This window comes from Cherax quadricarinatus, chromosome 44 (genome assembly GCF_038502225.1).
Source record: "Cherax quadricarinatus isolate ZL_2023a chromosome 44, ASM3850222v1, whole genome shotgun sequence".
In the NCBI taxonomy this organism is placed as follows: domain Eukaryota; kingdom Metazoa; phylum Arthropoda; class Malacostraca; order Decapoda; family Parastacidae; genus Cherax; species Cherax quadricarinatus.
Window position 1 is genome coordinate 17121909 of NC_091335.1, and position 20425 is coordinate 17142333.

The 20425-nt window shown below is 43.7% G+C and overlaps 1 protein-coding gene across 2 annotated transcripts in view; it reads right to left on the reverse strand.

The window, feature by feature from the left end:
• LOC128697428 (uncharacterized) overlaps positions 1–15184 on the reverse strand; it is a 49267-nt gene extending 34083 nt beyond the window's left edge. For both annotated transcript variants that reach the window (XR_011393153.1, XM_053789078.2), the window contains exon 1: positions 14690–15184. Coding sequence is in view for 1 of the 2 variants with exons in the window: in XM_053789078.2 (XP_053645053.2) it covers positions 14690–14903 (214 nt within the window). In the remaining variant the exon portion in view is untranslated. The remainder of the gene's footprint in view (positions 1–14689) is intronic.
• Between the last annotated feature and the right edge of the window lie 5241 nt (positions 15185–20425).

Consider the following 20425-nt stretch of genomic DNA (forward strand, 5'->3'; position numbering starts at 1 on the left):
TCTTTTCTATCATTGTGGTCATGCAAGAATATTGGGGTTGGGGGAGCGAGAGCCTTGGTGGGGGCCTATATGGAGCTGTGGTGTAGGTGGGATTTGTGTTGATGGGGGTGGGGTCAGAATGCCCATAAGGGACAGCTGTTGGGGTGAGGTTTGTGATATGGGGATTGGTGGCAGAGGGAACAGTGAGTGGGTTGTAGTATAGGTTGCTCAGTTGCGTTGGGAATGTCGCGGGTGGAGTCTTTTGGTGGGAGATTCTGTGGGGTGTGTTTGCCCTTCCTCCTGTGTCTGGGTCCTGCTCATTTTCATTGCTTCTCGTTCCTCCTTGCGTCTCTGTACCCTCTCTTTCAGTGTAGTCCTTTCTTCTTGTGTTCTGTCGCGGTCGAGGTATACTCTCTGGTACCCCTCTTTGTCCCTCAGTCTTGCTTTCTCTTGCAGAATCCTGGTTCGAACTGATTCTTCCTTGAAAGTTACTCTGACAGGCCGTATCCTTCCACTCGCAAACCACCCAATTCTCTGAAAATTTGTCACCTGGGTCATATTGCCCTCCCCTATTGTTTTCATGATGCCTTCAATCATTTTTTTCTCCTCCTGTTTTATTTCTTCAAAGTTGGCCCCCTTGGCTTCTTGGAGCCCGTACACAAAAACTGACCTCGACCTTTCCTCCTCCCACTGAGTCTCCATCTGCGTCCTCTGAGGCATTTTATTTCCTTCCATTGACATGTTCTTGCCTTCAGTCCCTGTCATATCTGAAACTTCTATTCTCAGTGGACTGTCTTTCCTGACCAGCTGTCCCTTGCTACTGCAGTTGGCTGTTAGAATCTCTGCATATAGCATACCTTCATTGTCTTCGGACCTGTCGTTTGATCTTAGTGTGCTCGTCGTCTTTTCCCTGGCCCCACGTGGGTCTGATAGGGCCTTCATGTTCGGCATGTCTCCGTTGTTGCTTACCATCCCCTTGTCTGCGCCTGACTTTGAATTTCCTGATGTCACACCTGAATTGTCATTTGTCTCTCTAATCTGTTTCAGGCTTTGCAGTTTCTCTTCTAAGCACTGTATCCTAGCTTCTGCTGCTAAGACCTGTACTTCCCACTTCCTGCACTCTTCAGCTATCCGCTCCTCCATTTTCTTACCAAGCTCTACTATCTTCCTTCCCCACTCTTCCTCCCTTTTTTGGAGCTCTAGCTCCCAGTCTTTCCTCCCTGGTTCGTCCACCAGATCTCTGGGTTTCCGTCCTCTAAGGCCACCCATTTTTTTTTTTTTTTTTTTTTTTTTTTTTTTACTTTTTATTACCACAGACAGAAGGCTAGAGGAGGGAGAGGGTGTGGGGGAGAGAGAGAGAGGGTAGAAAGAAGGAGAGAGAGGAGAGAGAAAGGGTAGAAAGAGGGAGAGAGAGGAGAGAGTATGGGGGTGAGGGATAAGACCAAGGGGGAGGGAGAGAAATGTGAGGGGGGAGAGAAAGGGTAGAGAGAGGGAGAAAGAGAGGGAGAGGGAGAGGGAGAGAAAGAGAGAGAGAGGGAGAAAGGAGGGAAGAAGGCTGTGAGAGAGAGAAACGCGAGGGAGGGAAAAGGTAAGAGGTCTGTGGGGGAGGCAGTCAAATTCCAAGGATCAGCTGTGTGTACTCACCTAGTTGTGGTTTCGGGGTCGAGACCCAGCTCCTGGCCCCGAGTGTGTATGTGTGTGCGCGCGTGTGTGTGTGTGTGAGCACGTCAGTTGTTTATATGTCCCAGAAATACAATTCACTTCTGTTTATCCGTAATACTAATGAGATACCACTAACACTGAGAGTAGTTCTAATTATAATACTAGCGTGTGTTAACAAGTCATTCTTTCACCCAGTTATGTACTACCTTTTACTACATGTGTAGAGGAGGGAGAGGGTGTGGGGGAGAGAGAGAAAGGGTAGAAAGAGGGAGAGAGAGGAGAGAGAAAGGGTAGAAAGAGGGAGAGAGAGGAGAGAGTATGGGGGTGAGGGATAAGACCAAGGGGGAGAGAGAGAAATGTGAGGGGGAGAGAAAGGGTAGAGAGAGGGAGAAAGAGAGGGAGAGGGAGAGAAAGAGAGAGGGAGAAAGGAGGGAAAGAGGGTATTGAGAGGGAGAAACGCGAGGGAGGGGAAAGGTAAGAGGTCTGTGGGGGAGGCGGTCAAATTCCAAGGATCAGCTGTGTGTACTCACCTAGTTGTGGTTTCAGGGGTCGAGACCCATCTCCTGGCCCCGAGTGTGTATGTGTGTGCGCGCGCGTGTGTGTGTGTGTGAGCACGTCAGTTGTTTATATGTCCCAGAAATACAATTCACTTCTGTGTATCCGTAATACTAATGAGATACCATTAACACTGAAAGTAGTTCTAATAATTATAATACTAGCGTGTGTTAACAAGTCATTCTTTCACCTAGTTACTACATGTGTACCCAGTACTTGCTTCTCAGATTGTACTGTCTTTGTGTCCTAGACCATTATCTCTCGAAACTGTTGTCAGGGCTGTAGTCCAATTAGCCACGACTTAATCCTCCTGCTTAATCCTTACTCCTACAAAGTTTATCTTCCTACTACTGCTAGGTGTTGTGTGTATGATAATCGCTCTGGAGCAGGGTTTAGATATTGAGTTACCAGTGACCGCTGGGCCGGCTCTATCACTCAGACTCCCCGCCAACCACAAAACAGGTGATTTGTACGTTACTGGTCAGAGGGGACGTCCATCCAGATGCCTGATGTACGATGCTCGCTGTACGATGCTTGCTGTACGATGACTCGTGCACCTCGCCCTTCCGCCGCTGGCTTCTTCGCTATTCTTATCTCGTTGCCCTTTTGAGTCCTCATTTACCACACTTATCACTTGTATACTGCTACTTTTATAATTTACACTTCACTTTGGGTAAGTACACTACTTATTTGTGATGACACCCAGCCTGTTATGGCGGCGCTACTCCCTCAGGCCTACTGCTGCCACCACCTCTGCTTATATATATTTATGTATATGTATGTATATATATATATATCCCCTTTCTGGCTAGCTTGTTCACTCTGTGTGCTACATCACATTTTGTCGTTAGCCACCCTCTCTTAATTCTATTTGGTCTTTTCTCTTTAGTCACTCGATTTGTACTTTGTATATGTGTAACAATGTGGCAACAGGTGCCAACTAGGCCTCAACGACTGGCGCTTTGAAATTTTGTTGTATAATTTCAGGCTTTCTCTCGCCTTCACTTTATTTATGTTTGCTAATACACTGGTTATCACTTTATGCCTCTCTTAATTCTATTTGGTCTTTTCTCTTTAGTCACTCGATCTGTACTTTGTATATGTGTAACAATGTGGCAACAGGTGCCAACTAGGCCTCAACGACTGGCGCTTTGAAATTTTGTTGTATAATTTCAGGCTTTCTCTCGCCTTCACTTTATTTATGTTTGCTAATACACTGGTTATCACTTGTAGGGTTGTTCACTGACGTTATCACTAACACTGGTTGCTTCTAGCTGCTAAAACACGCCCTAAAAGCACTAAGATTCTCGGAGCCTGGCGCTTGTGACCCACTACAGTGTGTGTGTGTGTGTGTGTGTGTGTGTGTGTGTACTCACCTATTTGTACTCACCTATTTGTGGTTGCAGGGGTCGAGTCCTAGCTCCTGGCCCCGCCTCTTCACCGGTTGCTACTAGGCCCTCTCTCTCCCCGCTCCATGAGCTTTATCAAACCTCGTCTTAAAACTGTGTATGGTTCCTGCCTCCACTATGTCATTTTCTAGGCTATTCCACTGCCTTACAACTCTATGACTGAAGAAATACTTCCTACTATCTCTCTGACTCATTTGTGTCTTCAACTTCCAATTGTGGCCTCTTGTTTCTGTGTCCCCTCCCTGGAACATCCTGTCTTTGTCCACCTTGTCTATTCCACGCAGTATTTTATATGTCGTTATCATGTCTCCCCTGACCCTCCTGTCCTCCAGTGAGGTCAGGCCGATTTCCCTTAATCTTTCTTCATAGGACATTCCCCTTAGCTCTGGAACTAACCTTGTCGCAAACCTTTGTACTTTCTCTAGTTTCCTGACGTGCTTTATCAAGTGCGGGTTCCAAACAGGTGCTGCATACTCCAGTATGGGCCTGACATACACGGTGTACAGTGTCTTGAATGATTCCTTACTAAGGTATCGGAATGCTGTTCTCAGGTTTGCCAGGCGCCCATATGCTGCAGCAGTTATCTGATTGATGTGTGCTTCCGGAGACATGCTCGGTGTTATACTCACCCCAAGATCTTTCTCCTTGAGTGAGGTTTGCAGTCTTTGGCCACCTAGCCTATACTCTGTCTGTGGTCTTCTGTGCCCCTCCCCCATCTTCATGACTTTGCATTTGGCAGGATTAAATTCGAGAAGCCATTTGCTGGACCAGGTGTCCAGTCTGTCCAGGTCTCTTTGAAGTCCTGCCTGGTCCTCATCAGATTTAATTCTCCTCATTAACTTCACATCATCTGCAAACAGGGACACTTCTGAGTCTAACCCTTCCGTCATGTCGTTCACATATACCAAAAATAGCACTGGTCCTAGGACCGACCCCTGTGGGACCCCGCTCGTCACAGGTGCCCACTGTGATACATCATTACGTACCATGACTCGTTGTTGCCTCCCTGTCAGGTATTCTCTGATCCATTGCAGTGCCCTTCCTGTTATATGCGCCTGATGCTCTAGCTTCTGCACTAATCTCTTGTGAGGAACTGTGTCAAAGGCCTTCTTGCAGTCCAAGAAGATGTGTGTGTGTGTGTGTGTGTGTGTGTGTGTGTGTGTGTGTGTGTGTGTGTGTGTGTGTGTGTGTGTACTCACCGAGTTGTGTATTCCAGGGTTGAGACTCACTTCCTGGTCCCTGCCTCGTTCATTTTGTACATAGTTAATATCGATCTATGACTCTTGCGATATAATCACATGGTCTGATGTGTGAGTGTGTGGCACACACACACACATTAGGTACACTCACACATCAGGCACTATGTGTACATACAGAGGCGCGCACTACTGAGCATGTCAGTGAGTCATCTTGAATCTGACATGAGACATAAGGACAGAGGTACACACCATCACCATAACAGCATCGGAGCAGGAGATTAAGCCGCTGCCATCACACAGACGTAACAAGCGTGACTGTAACCAACAACCTCGTCTCTCACATTAACATATTCCATCACCTAATGAAACAACCCCATCCTGTCTCATACTACATATATACTGAGTACATGACATGTGTAGGATTGATGGTCCAGTGCTTAGAGCGTCGTAAATTTTGACTTCCTTCCCACAAGGCGGGCTAAAATAAGACGGGATCGAACCCCGTCTAGCCACAGTTTATATATACACAGAGGCTGTGAATCGACCCCTGTAACCACATATAGGTAAGTACACACACACACTATACAATACAATATAAGGCTTGGTATCTGTACTGAGTTACGATATCTTTGCTGAGTTTCAGAACGATAACGATACGCCATGAACAACTATCATATTATATTTTTTAAGATAATGATTTATATTAATCAATCAAAACTAAGCGCTAAACACACAAGGGTCATACAGAAGGGTTATACAGAGACCATCGTTCTTCAAGCAAGTGGAAGTAATTATTTAGGAAGGAAAACTTGCAACCTTGTACAGTGTTGACATGATGGTGTGGTAGATCATCATGATGGTACAGTGACAGTGTGGACATGATGGTGTGGTAGATCATCATGATGGTACAGTGACAGTGTGGACATGATGGTGTGGTAGATCATCATGATGGTACAGTGACAGTGTGGACATGATGGTGTGGTAGATCATCATGATGGTACAGTGACAATGTTGACATGATGGTGTGGTAGATCATCATGATGGTACAGTGACAGTGTGGACATGATGGTGTGGTAGATCATCATGATGGTACAGTGACAGTGTGGACATGATGGTGTGGTAGATCATCATGATGGTACAGTGACAGTGTTGACATGATGGTGTGGTAGATCATCATGATGGTACAGTGACAGTGTGGACATGATGGTGTGGTAGATCATCATGATGGTACAGTGACAGTGTGGACATGATGGTGTGGTAGATCATCATGATGGTACAGTGACAGTGCAGACATGATGGTGTGGTAGATCATCATGATGGTACAGTGACAGTGCAGACATGATGGTGTGGTAGATCATGATGGTACAGTGACAGTGCAGACATGATGGTGTGGTAGATCATCATGATGGTACAGTGACAGTGTGGACATGATGGTGTGGTAGATCATCATTATGGTACAGTGACAGTGTGGACATGATGGTGTGGTAGATCATCATGATGGTACAGTGACAGTGTGGACATGATGGTGTGGTAGATCATCATGATGGTACAGTGACAGTGTGGACATGATGGTGTGGTAGATCATCATGATGGTACAGTGACAGTGTGGACATGATGGTGTGGTAGATCATCATGATGGTACAGTGACAGTGTGGACATGATGGTGTGGTAGATCATCATGATGGTACAGTGACAGTGTGGACATGATGGTGTGGTAGATCATCATGATGGTACAGTGACAGTGTAGACATGATGGTGTGGTAGATCATGATGGTACAGTGACAGTGTGGACATGATGGTGTGGTAGATCATCATGATGGTACAGTGACAGTGTGGACATGATGGTGTGGTAGATCATCATGATGGTACAGTGACAGTGTAGACATGATGGTGTGGTAGATCATGATGGTACAGTGACAGTGTGGACATGATGGTGTGGTAGATCATCATGATGGTACAGTGACAGTGTGGACATGATGGTGTGGTAGATCATCATGATGGTACAGTGACAGTGTGGACATGATGGTGTGGTAGATCATCATGATGGTACAGTGACAGTGTGGACATGATGGTGTGGTAGATCATCATGATGGTACAGTGACAGTGTGGACATGATGGTGTGGTAGATCATCATGATGGTACAGTGACAGTGTGGACATGATGGTGTGGTAGATCATCATGATGGTACAGTGACAGTGTAGACATGATGGTGTGGTAGATCATCATGATGGTACAGTGACAGTGTGGACATGATGGTGTGGTAGATCATCATGATGGTACAGTGACAGTGTGGACATGATGGTGTGGTAGATCATCATGATGGTACAGTGACAGTGTGGACATGATGGTGTGGTAGATCATCATGATGGTACAGTGACAGTGTAGACATGATGGTGTGGTAGATCATCATGATGGTACAGTGACAGTGTGGACATGATGGTGTGGTAGATCATCATGATGGTACAGTGACAGTGTGGACATGATGGTGTGGTAGATCATCATGATGGTACAGTGACAGTGCAGACATGATGGTGTGGTAGATCATCATGATGGTACAGTGACAGTGCAGACATGATGGTGTGGTAGATCATCATGATGGTACAGTGACAGTGCAGACATGATGGTGTGGTAGATCATCATGATGGTACAGTGACAGTGTGGACATGATGGTGTGGTAGATCATCATGATGGTACAGTGACAGTGCAGACATGATGGTGTGGTAGATCATAATGGTACAGTGACAGTGTGGACATGATGGTGTGGTAGATCATAATGGTACAGTGACAGTGCAGACATGATGGTGTGGTAGATCATAATGGTACAGTGACAGTGTGGACATGATGGTGTGGTAGATCATAATGGTACAGTGACAGTGTGGACATGATGGTGTGGTAGATCATCATAATGGTACAGTGACAGTGTGGACATGATGGTGTGGTAGATCATCATGATGGTACAGTGACAGTGTGGACATGATGGTGTGGTAGATCATAATGGTACAGTGACAGTGTGGACATGATGGTGTGGTAGATCATCATGATGGTACAGTGACAGTGTGGACATGATGGTGTGGTAGATCATAATGGTACAGTGACAGTGCAGACATGATGGTGTGGTAGATCATAATGGTACAGTGACAGTGCAGACATGATGGTGTGGTAGATCATCATAATGGTACAGTGACAGTGTGGACATGATGGTGTGGTAGATCATAATGGTACAGTGACAGTGTGGACATGATGGTGTGGTAGATCATAATGGTACAGTGACAGTGTAGACATGATGGTGTGGTAGATCATAATGGTACAGTGACAGTGTAGACATGATGGTGTGGTAGATCATCATGATGGTACAGTGACAGTGTGGACATGATGGTGTGGTAGATCATCATGATGGTACAGTGACAGTGTGGACATGATGGAGTGGTAGATCATGATGGTACAGTGACAGTGTGGACATGATGGAGTGGTAGATCATGATGGTACAACCCCATGATTCAACCCCACCAACTGCAAAGTCATGAAGATTGGGAAAGGGCAAAGAAGACCGCTGACGAAGTACAGTCTAGGGGGGCCAGAGACTACAAACTTCACTCAAGGAAAAAGATCTTGGGGCGAGTATAACACCAGGCACATCTCCCGAGGCGCACATCAACCAAATAACTGCTGCAGCATATGGGCGCCTAGCAAACCTCAGAATAGCATTCCGACATTTTAAGAAGGAATCATTCAGGACCCTGTACACTGTGTACTTTAGGCCCATATTGGAGTATGCGGTACCAGGTTGGAACCCACACCTAGCCAAGCACGTAAAGACACTAGAGAATGTGCAAAGGTTTGCAACAAGACTAGTCCCAGACCTAAGGTCCCAGACCTTAGGTCCCGGACCTAAGGAGAGATTAAGGGAAATCGACCTGACGACACTGGAGGACAGGAGAGATAGGGAGGACATGACAACGACATATAAAATACTGAGAGAAATTTACAAGATGAACAAAGACAGGATGTTCCAGAGATGGGACACAGTAACAATGGGACACAGTTGGAAGTTGAAGACACAGATGAATCAATTGGTCAGAGAATACCTGACAGGGAGGCAACAACGAGTCATGGTACGTGATGAGGTATCACAGTGGGCGCCTGTGACGAGCGGCGTCCCACAGGTGTCAGTCCTGGGACCAGTGCCATTCTTGGTATATGTGAATGACATGGTGGAAAGGATAGTTTCAGAAGTGTCCCTGTTCGCAGATGATGTGAAGTTAATGAGGAGAATTAAATCAGATGAGGATCAGGCAGGACTACAAAGAAACCTGGACAGGCTGGACGCGTGATCCAGCAACTGGCTCCTTGAATTTAACCCCGCCAAATGCAAAGTCATGAAGATCGAGGAAGGGCAAAGAAGACCACAGATTACCCGGTGGCCTGGTGGCTAAAGCTCCCGCTTCACACACGGAGGGCCCGGGTTCGATTCCCGGCGGGTGGAAACATTTCGACACGTTTCCTTACACCTGTTGTCCTGTTCACCTATTTATTTATTTATTTATTTATTATAAATTTGTGCACACATACAGAGGTACAAAAAATACAGATAAGAGCAGTATGCCAAAGCCACTTATACTATGCATAGCATTACGGGCTGGCTTAAAATTAACTTAAGATTAATTAAGCAATGATGAAGTCAGTGATAAAACATTAATGTAAACAGATTACTATAAAGCACAAGTGAGTATTACAAAGACAGGTCATATGAAGGATTCTGTTAGGTAGTGTATTTAAAAAATAATAAAGTTAGATTGGGTTTTAGGTTTAACATTTATGTGATATAATTGTGAGAAACATTTAAGATATACAATTTATAAGGTTCAGTTATTCAGTATTTATTTGGTTTTGGGTGAGTAAGTGATCTTTGAGTAGAGACTTGAATTTATAAACAGGTAGTGTTTCTTTTATATTTACAGGTAATGAATTCCAGATTTTAGGGCCTTTTATGTGCATTGAGTTTTTGCATAGTGTGAGATGAACACGAGGAACATCAAAGAGTGATCTGTGCCTTGTGTTATGGTCATGTGTTCTGTTGAGGTTGGCAAGGAGATGTTTGAGGGGAGGGTTAATATCAGAGTTAAGTGTTCTATGTATGTAATAGGTGCAGTAATAAGTATGGATGTTTTGTATGGTGAGTAGGTTTAGTGTATTGAATATTGGTGGAGTGTGCTGCCTGTAGTGAGAATTTGTTATCATTCTAACTGCAGCCTTTTGTTGGGTAATTAGTGGTCTGAGATGGTTAACTGTTGTTGAGCCCCATGCACAAATTCCATAGGTGAGATAGGGGTAAATAAGAGAGTGATATAGGGCCAGGAGGGCTGACTGTGGAACATAGTACCGTATCTTCGATAGTATGCCTACAGTCTTGGAAATTTTCTTAGAAATTTGTTGTATATGTGTATGAAATTTGAGTCTATTATCAAGGTGGATTCCTAAGAATTTTCCCTCTGTTAGCTTTGTGATAGGTGATCCGTTTATCATTATGTTAAGAGGGACATCTGTAGCTCTGTTACCAAACTGAATGAAGTAGGTTTTGTCAATGTTTAGTGTAAGTTTGTTAGTCCTCATCCAGGTAGATATTTTCTGTAATTCGGTATTTACAGTATTGGCTAGTGTGACTGGGCTCGGGTGAGAGAAGACGTATGTAGTGTCATCTGCAAATAGTGTGGGTTTGAGTAATTGCGAAGCATTTGGAAGGTCATTTATGTATAGGAGAAAGAGAAGAGGGCCAAGGACACTTCCCTGTGGGACACCAACTGTAATTGGTTGCGCAGAAGAGTTTGCCCCATTTGCGTACACATATTGGCTTCTGTTGCTGAGGTATGACTTGAGGTAATTGAGGGAGTGCCCTCTTATACCATAGTGTGACAATTTTACGTGGAGCAAGTCATGGTCAACTGTATCAAAAGCTTTACGTAAGTCAATGAAGATCCCCAGTGGGACTTCTTTTTTCTCTATTGCAGTGTATATATGTTCTAGCATGTGTATAATAGCATCATTAGTATTTTTATTAGGCCTGAATCCAAATTGGCAGGGGTTGAGTATGTTCTGGGAGATAAGGTAGGAGTAGATTCGTTTATGAATTAGTTTTTCAAAGATTTTTGAGAGAGGGTGTAAGTTGGATATTGGCCTATAGTTATTCAACTCTGTTTGGTCTCCTCCTTTGTGGATCGGGGTGACCCTTGCTATTTTGAGTACTGTAGGGAAGGTGGAGGATTCAATGGATTTGTTAAAGAGTGTTGCAATGATTGGAGATAGCACTTGTGACACTTTTTTATATATAAAGGGTGGTAAGGTACTTAAATCTCCTGCCTTGTTTTTTAGTGCATTGATAATAAGGGAGACTTCGTATGGGTTAGTCGGAGCTAGGAACAGTGTGTTCGGGTAGTTGCCGGTGAGGTAGTTATTTGGTGGGGTATCTGAGCTTGGGATTTTATGGGCAAGGTTTTGTCCTATAGTGGAGAAGAAATCATTGAGTCTGTTTGCTGTTTCTGTTGGTGGGAGTTGGGGTTCATCTGATTTTGCTAATTTTATTTCGCTATTTCGTGATATCTTTTTTGTTCCCAGAATTTCAGATAGTGTTTTCCAGGTCTTTTTTATATCACCTCGTAAGTTGGATAATCTGTTCTCATAATACAATTTTTTTGCCCTTCTTATCAGGCTGGTTAGGATTGACGAGTAACGTTTTGTTTGGTCTCTGGTTATGTGACCCATTCTGTACTGTTTTTCATATTGGTGTTTTGTATTTATGGATTTGAGAATGCTGGGTGTTAGCCAGGGACTGTTCAGTCTCTTTGCTGTCATCTGTTTAGTTTTTTTAGGGCAGTGCTTGTTATAGAGGTATTGGGTCTTTTTTAGAAAATTATTAATACATTCGTCAATATCTGTATAGATTTCTAGCTCAGTGTGCCAATCAATGTTTGCTAATGCTGTTGCGAAGTTATTAATGGCTGCCTCATTGTGAAGTCTGAAGGTGACTTTAGTAGTGTCTTGGGGTAGTTTACCAAGAGTTGTTATGAGGAAAGTAGGGTAGTGGTCTGTGGTATTATCTGTAATTATGCCTGATTTTAAAGGGGATATGGTGTTGGTCCAGATGTGGTCAAGTAGGGAAACACTAGTCTCTGTAACTCTTGTAGGTTTTGTTACTGTTGGTAGTAACATACAGTTACTCATTGTGTTTGTGAATTCAGTAACGTGTGGGTCCTGGTCTTGCAGGAGATTTATATTGAAGTCACCTGAGAGTAGTAAGTGATCTTTGTTCATGCGTGCATCAGTTATCATACTTCCTAGATTTTGACTAAATTGGCTAATGTTTGACTGTGGAACTCTGTAGATGTTTATCAATGTGAGAGGTTTTTGTAGGTATTTGGATTTGAATTTAGCTATTATATATTCCCCATGTTCATCCCTTGTGCAAGTATTAGTGATACATTCTAGTTGGTCTGAGTAGTATATGGCTGTGCCACCCCCTTGTTGGTCTGGCCTACAGTTGTGTATGGCTGTGTAACCAGGAATGGCATAGACATCTGTACTATCAGGCTTTAGCCAGGTTTCAGTTAGTGTAATGATGGACATATTGGCATGTAAGGAATTTAGTAATGCTATGAGGTCATCGTAATGCTTGCTTAAAGATCTGATATTGTAGTTAAAGATAGTTATGTTGTTGTTGGCACTGAGAAGTGCCTTTGATTGTTCTGCAGTGTAGTAATTACAGTAACTGTTTGATTCATTTAAGTCATTAAATAAGAGGTTGGTATCAGGATCAATGTTTGTAATCATAAGATTTGTAGTGAATCTATAGTTAGAATTAAGTATAAAACAAAGTAAATAGTCTTAAGCTAAAAAAATAGCACCTGAATTATTTAACAAATGTAAAATAATGAGCTAAGGGACTAATACAAATAAAGTGATGATCATATAATAGTGCTTGGGAATATGATAGTAGGTAGTACTATAAAGGTAATTTTTTAAAGTTATAATTATAGTTTAAAATTATAATAAAAAGGGACTAATATAGGTTGTGAATAAATGAGCTTTGGAATATAATGGCAAGATTGTGAGCTTATTCTACTTTAGCACCTGAGAATAGCACCTTGATTATTTTAACAGTTGTGGATATATAAACTAGGATAGTTATATAAAGCTAAAATAAAGGAGAAAATATAAAAGGGACTAAAATTAAGTAATGGTAAGCAAAGTTAAATGGACAGATGGTAGGAATTATAATATAAACTTATAATATAAAAATACAATTTGAAATGGTACTTGCAATTGCACTAGAGTCTGGTATGGGTTGTTGACAAGATCAAGGTTATAACTATAGATTTAAATTGACAAAATAAAATTCACAATTAAAGTACAAAAGAATAATAGTAAAAAATCACAATGGTAATGTCTTGGTTATAATATGATAGTAAGATGGTAGACAGGTACCCAGGTACACAGGTACAAAGGATAATACAAGGTTGGGGTTGAATATAAAAACTTGAAAATTTGGCAACAAAATGTTATGGGAAGTATAAAATAATGTTTAATGTACAAAAGTAAAATTGACTGGTAGTAAATATGGTGTTTAATAAAATTTTAGTAAGTAATAATGATTACAAAAAAGTGAAATAGTAATGTTTATTTCATTCAATATTGCACTGGTAGTTATACTTGAGGTTATATGGCAGTACAAGGTAATTAAGAGTAATCTAGGATAGTAAATGTGGTATTAAAACAGGTAAAGGTAATTAGTCAAGTAATGGTTATTAAATGTCAAAAATGTTAAGAGTAAATTGAAATTTTAGTAAAAATGATATTTATTAATTTTAGTAAGTAATATCAATTGTAGTATTTAAAAAAAATATGAGGTAGTAATATGGACAGAGAAAGTATCAATTCAGCTAATGTTCAAGCGAACAATAGTAAATAAGAAAATCACATAAGGTGATTTATGCTTACTAGTAAAATCACAAAATGAGGTAGTTGATTATTTAAATACTAAGAGATTGTACAATGAAATTTGAACAATAATGGAGCAAAACATACACTACACTACGTAGACTTTTAAGTTGGACATTGTTTAGTTATTCTCTGTAAGATTAGTATCCCTGAGAAATCGTGATAGATCATTCTCGTTCGTGATTGTGTACAGTTGACCTACATTTGTTTTCCTAACTAGAATTTTCCCATCCCGTGTGAAGCATTGGTGTATTGTGTCGTTATTCTCCCGCTTAAGTTTTCTGACTCTATACAGGAGGTTCTGACGTTTTTTGGTAAGACACTCGTTTATGTATACCTCTTTCTTTACTTTAATAGATGCAATAATTAAGTCTTTTTTCCTATCATGTGAGTTGAATCTAAGCATAACACTTTTTCTACAATGGGATCCTAGTAATCTGGCTTCTTTTATTTCAGACTCTGGTACAATAACACTTGTTTGGTCCTTTATGATCTGCAGAGTAATTTCTTTACTGTTTGTTTGGTTCATATCACTGGGAAAAAGTGGACTGTTAACTATTACTGCGTCCGATAGTTTTTCTTGCTCAGTTTTATCTTCTTGGAGAGCAAAGTAGTCACTGAACTGGTTATCTAAGTTGTTCTTCCATTGTTTTACTGCTTCTTCAACCTTTGTATTAAGAGATATTATTTGTTGGGTATGGCTATCTATGACTGTTTGGATGGTCTTGTCACAGTTAGTCATTCCAGGTGTTGATAACTTTTGTTCAAGACTGAGGATTTTGTTCTCGAGTTGTGTCATCCTGGTGTCTTGTTTTGTTAGCGTCTCTCGAAGATTCATATTTTCAATAACTAAGTTGGAGATGCATGACTTTAGGGTATCTGGATCGTTGGTCATACCTGAGAGACTACTAGGTAGGTTGAATCCGGGGAAGAGAGGGGAGGATGGGCTGGTGGCAGCCATGTTTGTTGTTATTGTTGTGGTGTCGCCTTGAGTGGTGGTGAGTGGGGTGGTTGCTGGGCCGGCGTCCTCCTGGCTACACTTGTTGAATAGTTGATTTTTCGGTGTTTTCTTGCTGGCCTTGGTGTTGTTTCCTCTTAGATTGCGCCTCATAATACTACAGGAATTGTTGTTGTTAAGAAGAAGTTGTAGTATACAAAGCTTAGGGTTACGTTGTTCGGCTGGCAGCGGGGTGTTGCTTTCGGTTTGTGTGCAGTCTTCCTTTGATCTCTCTTTTTTTCGATTTGTAGGTTTCACTGTTGGTAATCTTTTGTCATTTTGGGTGCTACGTTGGGTAGTGCAGTTTTGCTTGTAACTAGGTCATCATAGGAGCATTTGTAGCTCTGGTAGTTGGAGAAAAATACGGAGCTTGGAAGTCGCTGCTGCCGCTGCCGCTGCCGCAGCAAATAGGTACCTGGGTGTTAGTCGACTGGTGTGGGTTGCATCCTGGGGGACAAGATTAAGGACCCCAATGGAAATAAGTTAGACAGTCCTCGATGACGCACTGACTTTCTTGGGTTATCCTGGGTGGCTAACCCTCCGGGGTTAAAAATCCGAACGAAATCTTATCTTATCTCTTACAGGCTAGGTGGTCAAAGACTGCGAACCTCGCTCAAGAAAAAAGATCTTGGGGTGAGTATAATACTGAGCATGTCTCCGGAGGCACTCATCAACCAGATAACTGCTGCAGCATATGGGCGCCTGGCAAACCTGAGAATAGCGTTCCGATACCTCAGGCCCATACTGGAGTATGCAGCACCAGTTTGGAACCCACACTTGGTCAAGCACGTCAAGAAATTAGAGAAAGTGCAAAGGTTTGCAATAAGGCTAGTTCCAGAGCTCAGGGGTATGTCCTACGAAGAAAGGTTAAGAGAAATCAGCCTGACGACACTGCAGGACAGGAAGATTAGGGGAGACATGATAACGACATACAAAATCCTGCGTGGAATAGATAAGGTAGACAGAGACAAGATGTTCCAGAGAGGGGACGCAGAAACAAGGGGTCACAATTGGAAGTTGAAGACTCAGATGAGTCACAGGGATGTTAGGAAGTATTTCTTCATTCACAGAGTTGTCAGGAAGTGGAATAGTCTGGCAAGTGATGTAGTGGAGGCAGGAACCATACATAGTTATAAGACGAGGTATGATAAAGCTCAGGAAGCAGAGAGAGGACCTAGTAGCGATCAGTGAAGAGACGGGGCCAGGAGCTGAGTCTCGACCCCTGAAGCCACACATAGATGAGTACACATCTACCAATAAATTTCCTTATACAGATGGACTTTATTATAATCAAGGGAAAGCGCTAAGCCCGTAGGAGTATTCAGCGCCTGCGGGGGAGGGGATGGAAGGTATTCAGGCTTAATTCAAGGAACTGGAACAAAGATCCAAATCCCTATATCAAGAGCCCCTCAGCAGCGTCAAGGAACCTTCCTTGAGGGGCCACCGAGACACAAAGTAAGTTAGTTATCGACACCATGCCCAGCCCTTCTAGGGCAGGGTAGGTGCCTGAGCCCGAGCCTTTACCTCATAACACTGTCATTCCCATTTGCCCCCTTGGGGCGGGGATGGCTGACCAGAGAGGCCTAGCTTGTGGCTAGGCCTGGGGACCGTTGGTCCCAAAGATGAGGAGGTACTTGTGCCTCCTCCCATGGGAGACTTAGGTCTCAGATACTCCCTAAACAGGGAGCCAAGGCCGGGCCACCACTTGGACAAGGTCCGGGCCGGGAATACCGGCGAATCTTTAATAATAATAAAAGTAAGTTATCATTACACCATCTACTTCTTGTTACACAATCTACATACTGACCCGTGTGTGTGTGTGTGTGTGTGTGTGTGTGTACTCACCTATTTGTTTGTGGTTGCAGGGGTCGAGTCACAGCTCCTGGCCCCGCCTCTTCGCTGATAGCTACTAGGTCCTCTCTCTCCCTGCCCCATGAGCTGTCATACCTCGCCTTAAAACTATGTATGGTTCCCGCCTCCACTACGTCACTTTCTAGGCTATTCCACGGCCTGACTACTCTATGACTGAAGAAATACTTCCTAACATCCCTTTGATTCATCTGAGTCTTCAACTTCCAATTGTGACCTCTTGTGTCTGTGTCCCATCTCTGGAACATCCCGTCTTTGTCCACCTTGTCTATTCCGCGCAGTATTTTACATATCGTTATCATGTCTCCCCTGACCCTCCTGTCCTCCAGTGTCCTCAGGCCGATTTCCCTCAACCTTTCTTCGTAGGACAATCCCCCGTAGCTCTGGGACTAGTCTTGTTGCAAACCTTTGCACTTTCTCTAATTTCTTGACGTGCTTGACTAGGTGTGGATTCCAAACTGGTGCTGCATACTCCAGTATGGGCCTGACGTAAATGGTATACAGCGTCTTAAACGAATCCTTACTGAGGTATCGGAACGCTATCCGTAGGTTTGCCAGGCGCCCGTATGCTGCAGCAGTTATCTGATTGATGTGCGCCTCAGGAGATATGCTCGGTGTTATACTCACCCCCAGATCTTTTTCCTTGAGTGAGGTTTGCAGTCTTTGGCCATCTAAACTATATTGTGTCTGCGGTCTTCTTTGCCCCTCCCCAATCTTCATGACTTTGCATTTGGCAGGGTTAAATTCAAGGAGCCAGTTGCTGGACCAGGCTTGTAGCCTGTCCAGGTCTCTTTGTAGTCCTGCCTGATCCTCATCCGATTTGATTCTTCTCATTAACTTCGCATCATCTGCAAACAAGGACACTTCTGAGTCTATCCCTTCCGTTATGTCGTTCACATATACCAAGAACAGCACAGGTCCTAGGACTAACCCCTGTGGAACCCCGCTTGTCACAGGCGCCCACTCTGACACCTCGTCGCGTACCATGACTCGTTGTTGCCTCCCTGTCAGGTATTCTCTGATCCATTGCAGTGCCTTTCCTGTTATGTGTGCCTGATCCTCTAGCTTTTGCAGTAACCTCTTGTGAGGAACTGTGTCGAAGGCCTACTTGCAGTCCAAAAGTATGCAGTCGATCCACCCCTCTCTCTCTTGTCTTACTTCTGTCACCTTGTCATAAAACTCTAGTAGGTTTGTGACACAGGATATTCCTTCCCTGAACCGTGCTGGTTGTCAATTATACACTTGTTTCTTTCCAGGTGCTCCACCACTCTCCTCCTGATGATCTTCTCCATGACCTTGCATACTATACACGTTAGTGATACACGTCTGTAGTTTAGTGCCTCATGTCTGTCTCCCTTTTTAAAAATTGGGACTACATTTGCCATTTTCCATACCTCATGGAGTTGCCCAGTTTCAAATGATGTGTTGAAGATCTTTGTTAATGGCTCACACAATATCTCTGCTCCCTCTTTAAGGACCCATGGAGAGATGTTGTCTGGTCCCACCGCCTTTGAGGTGTCAAGTTCGCATAGCAGCTTCTTCACCTCCTCCTTGGTTGTATGTACCTCATCCAGCACTTGCTGGTGTGCCCCCCTGTTCTGATTTCCTGGAGTCCTACTGGTTTCCACTGTAAATACCTCTTTAAATCTTGTGTTGAGCTCCTGACATACCTCTTGGTCGTTTCTTGTGAATTCCCCATCACCCTTCCTCAGTCTGATTACCTGGTCCTTGACTGTTGTTTTCCTCCTGATGTGGCTGTACAACAGCTTCGGGTCAGTCTTTACTTTTGATGCTATGTCATTTTCATATTGTCTCTGAGCCTCCCTTCTTATCTGTGCATATTCGTTTCTGGCTCTTCGGCTAATTTCTTTATTTTCCTGAGTTCTCTGTCTTCTGTACCTTTACCATTCTCTAGTACACCTAGTTTTTGCCTCCCTACACCTTTGGGTGAACCAAGGACTCGTTCTGTTTCCCATGGGAACAAACCTCTCCTCTGCCTCCTTGCATTTTGTTGCCACATAGTCCATCATTTCTTGTACTGGTTTTCCTGTCAGTTCCCTCTCCCACTGAATGTCTTGAAGGAAGTTCCTCATGCCTGAGTAGTTTCCCCTTTTGTAGTTTGGTTTTTCCCAGCCTATTCCTGCTACTCTCTCCACTTGGAGCTCAACTATGTAGTCGAAGCACAGAACCACACGATCACTAGCTCCCAGGAGCCTTTCATACATGATACCCTCGATGTCCGAACTACTCAAGGTGAATACAAGGTCCAGTCTTGCTGGTTCATCCTCTCCTCTCTCTCTGGTAGTGTCTCTAACATGTTGATGCATGAGGTTTTCCAGTACTACATCCATCATCTTGGCTCTCCATGTTTCGGGACCCCCATGGGGCTCCAGGTTTTCCCAGTCAATCTCCTTGTGATTGAAATCACCCATAACTAGTAACTTTGCTCCCCCCATGTGTGCTCTCCTGGCCACCTCGGCTAGTGTGTCGACCATTGCTCTGTTGCTCTCATCGTGTGTGTGTGTGTGTGTGTGTGTGTGTGTGTGTGTGTGTGTGTGTGTGTGTGTGTGTGTGTGTGTGTGTGTATGTACTCACCTAGTTGTGGTTGCGGGGGTCGATTCACAGCTCCTGGCCCCGCCTCTTCACCTGGCCGCTACCCGGTTACTCTTCCTGCTCCGTGAGCTTTATCATACCTCCTCTTAAAGCCATGTATGGATCCTACCTCCACTACATCACTACCCAGGCTATTCCACTTCCTGACAACTCTATGACTGAAGAAATACTTCCTAACATCCCTGTGATTCATCTGAGTCTCCAACTTCCAACTGTGACCCCTTGTTGCTGTGTCCTATCTCTGGAACATCCTGTCTCTGTCCACCTTGTCTATACCTCTCAGTATTTTATATGTCGTTATCATATCCTCCCTAACTCTCCTGTCTTCCAGTGTCGTCAGGTCAATTTCCCTTAACCTCTCCTCGTATGACATACCCCCTTAGCTCCGGGACTAGTCTTGCTGCAAACCTTTGCACTTTCTCTAGTTTCCTTACATGCCTGGCTAGGTGAGGGTTCCAAACTGGCGCTGCATATTCCAATATGGGCCTGACGTACACAGTGTACAGGGTCCTGAATGATTCCTTATTTAAATGTCGGAATGCTGTTCTTAGGTTTGCCAGGCGCCCGTATGCTGCGGCAGTTATTTGGTTGATGTGCGCCTCTGGAGTTATACTCACAGTGTTATACTCACACCAAGATCCTTTTCCTTGAGTGAGGTTTGTTGGCTCTGGTCCCCTAGACTATACTCCTTCTGTGGTCTTCTTTGCCCTTCCCCAATCTGCATGACTATGCACTTGGTGGGGTTGAACTCCAGGAGCCAGTTTCTGGACCAGGCCTGCAGTGTGTGTGTGTGTGTGTGTACTCACCTAGTTGTGGTTGCAGGGGTCGATTCACAGCTCCTGACCCCGCCTCTTCATTGGCTGCTACTGGGTCACTCTCCCTGCACCATTAGCTTTATCATACCTCTGCTTTAAGCTATGAATGGATCCTGCCTCTACTACGTCGTTTCCCAAACTATTTTCACTTCCTGACTACATTGTGACTGAAGAAATACTTCCTAACATTCCTGTGATTCATCTGAGTCTTCAACTTCCAACTGTGCCCCCTTGCTGCTGTGTCTCTGGAACATTATGTCTATGTCCACCTTGTCAATTCCTCTCAGTATTTTATATGTAGTTATCATGTCCCCCTTATCTCTCCTGTGCTCCAGTGTC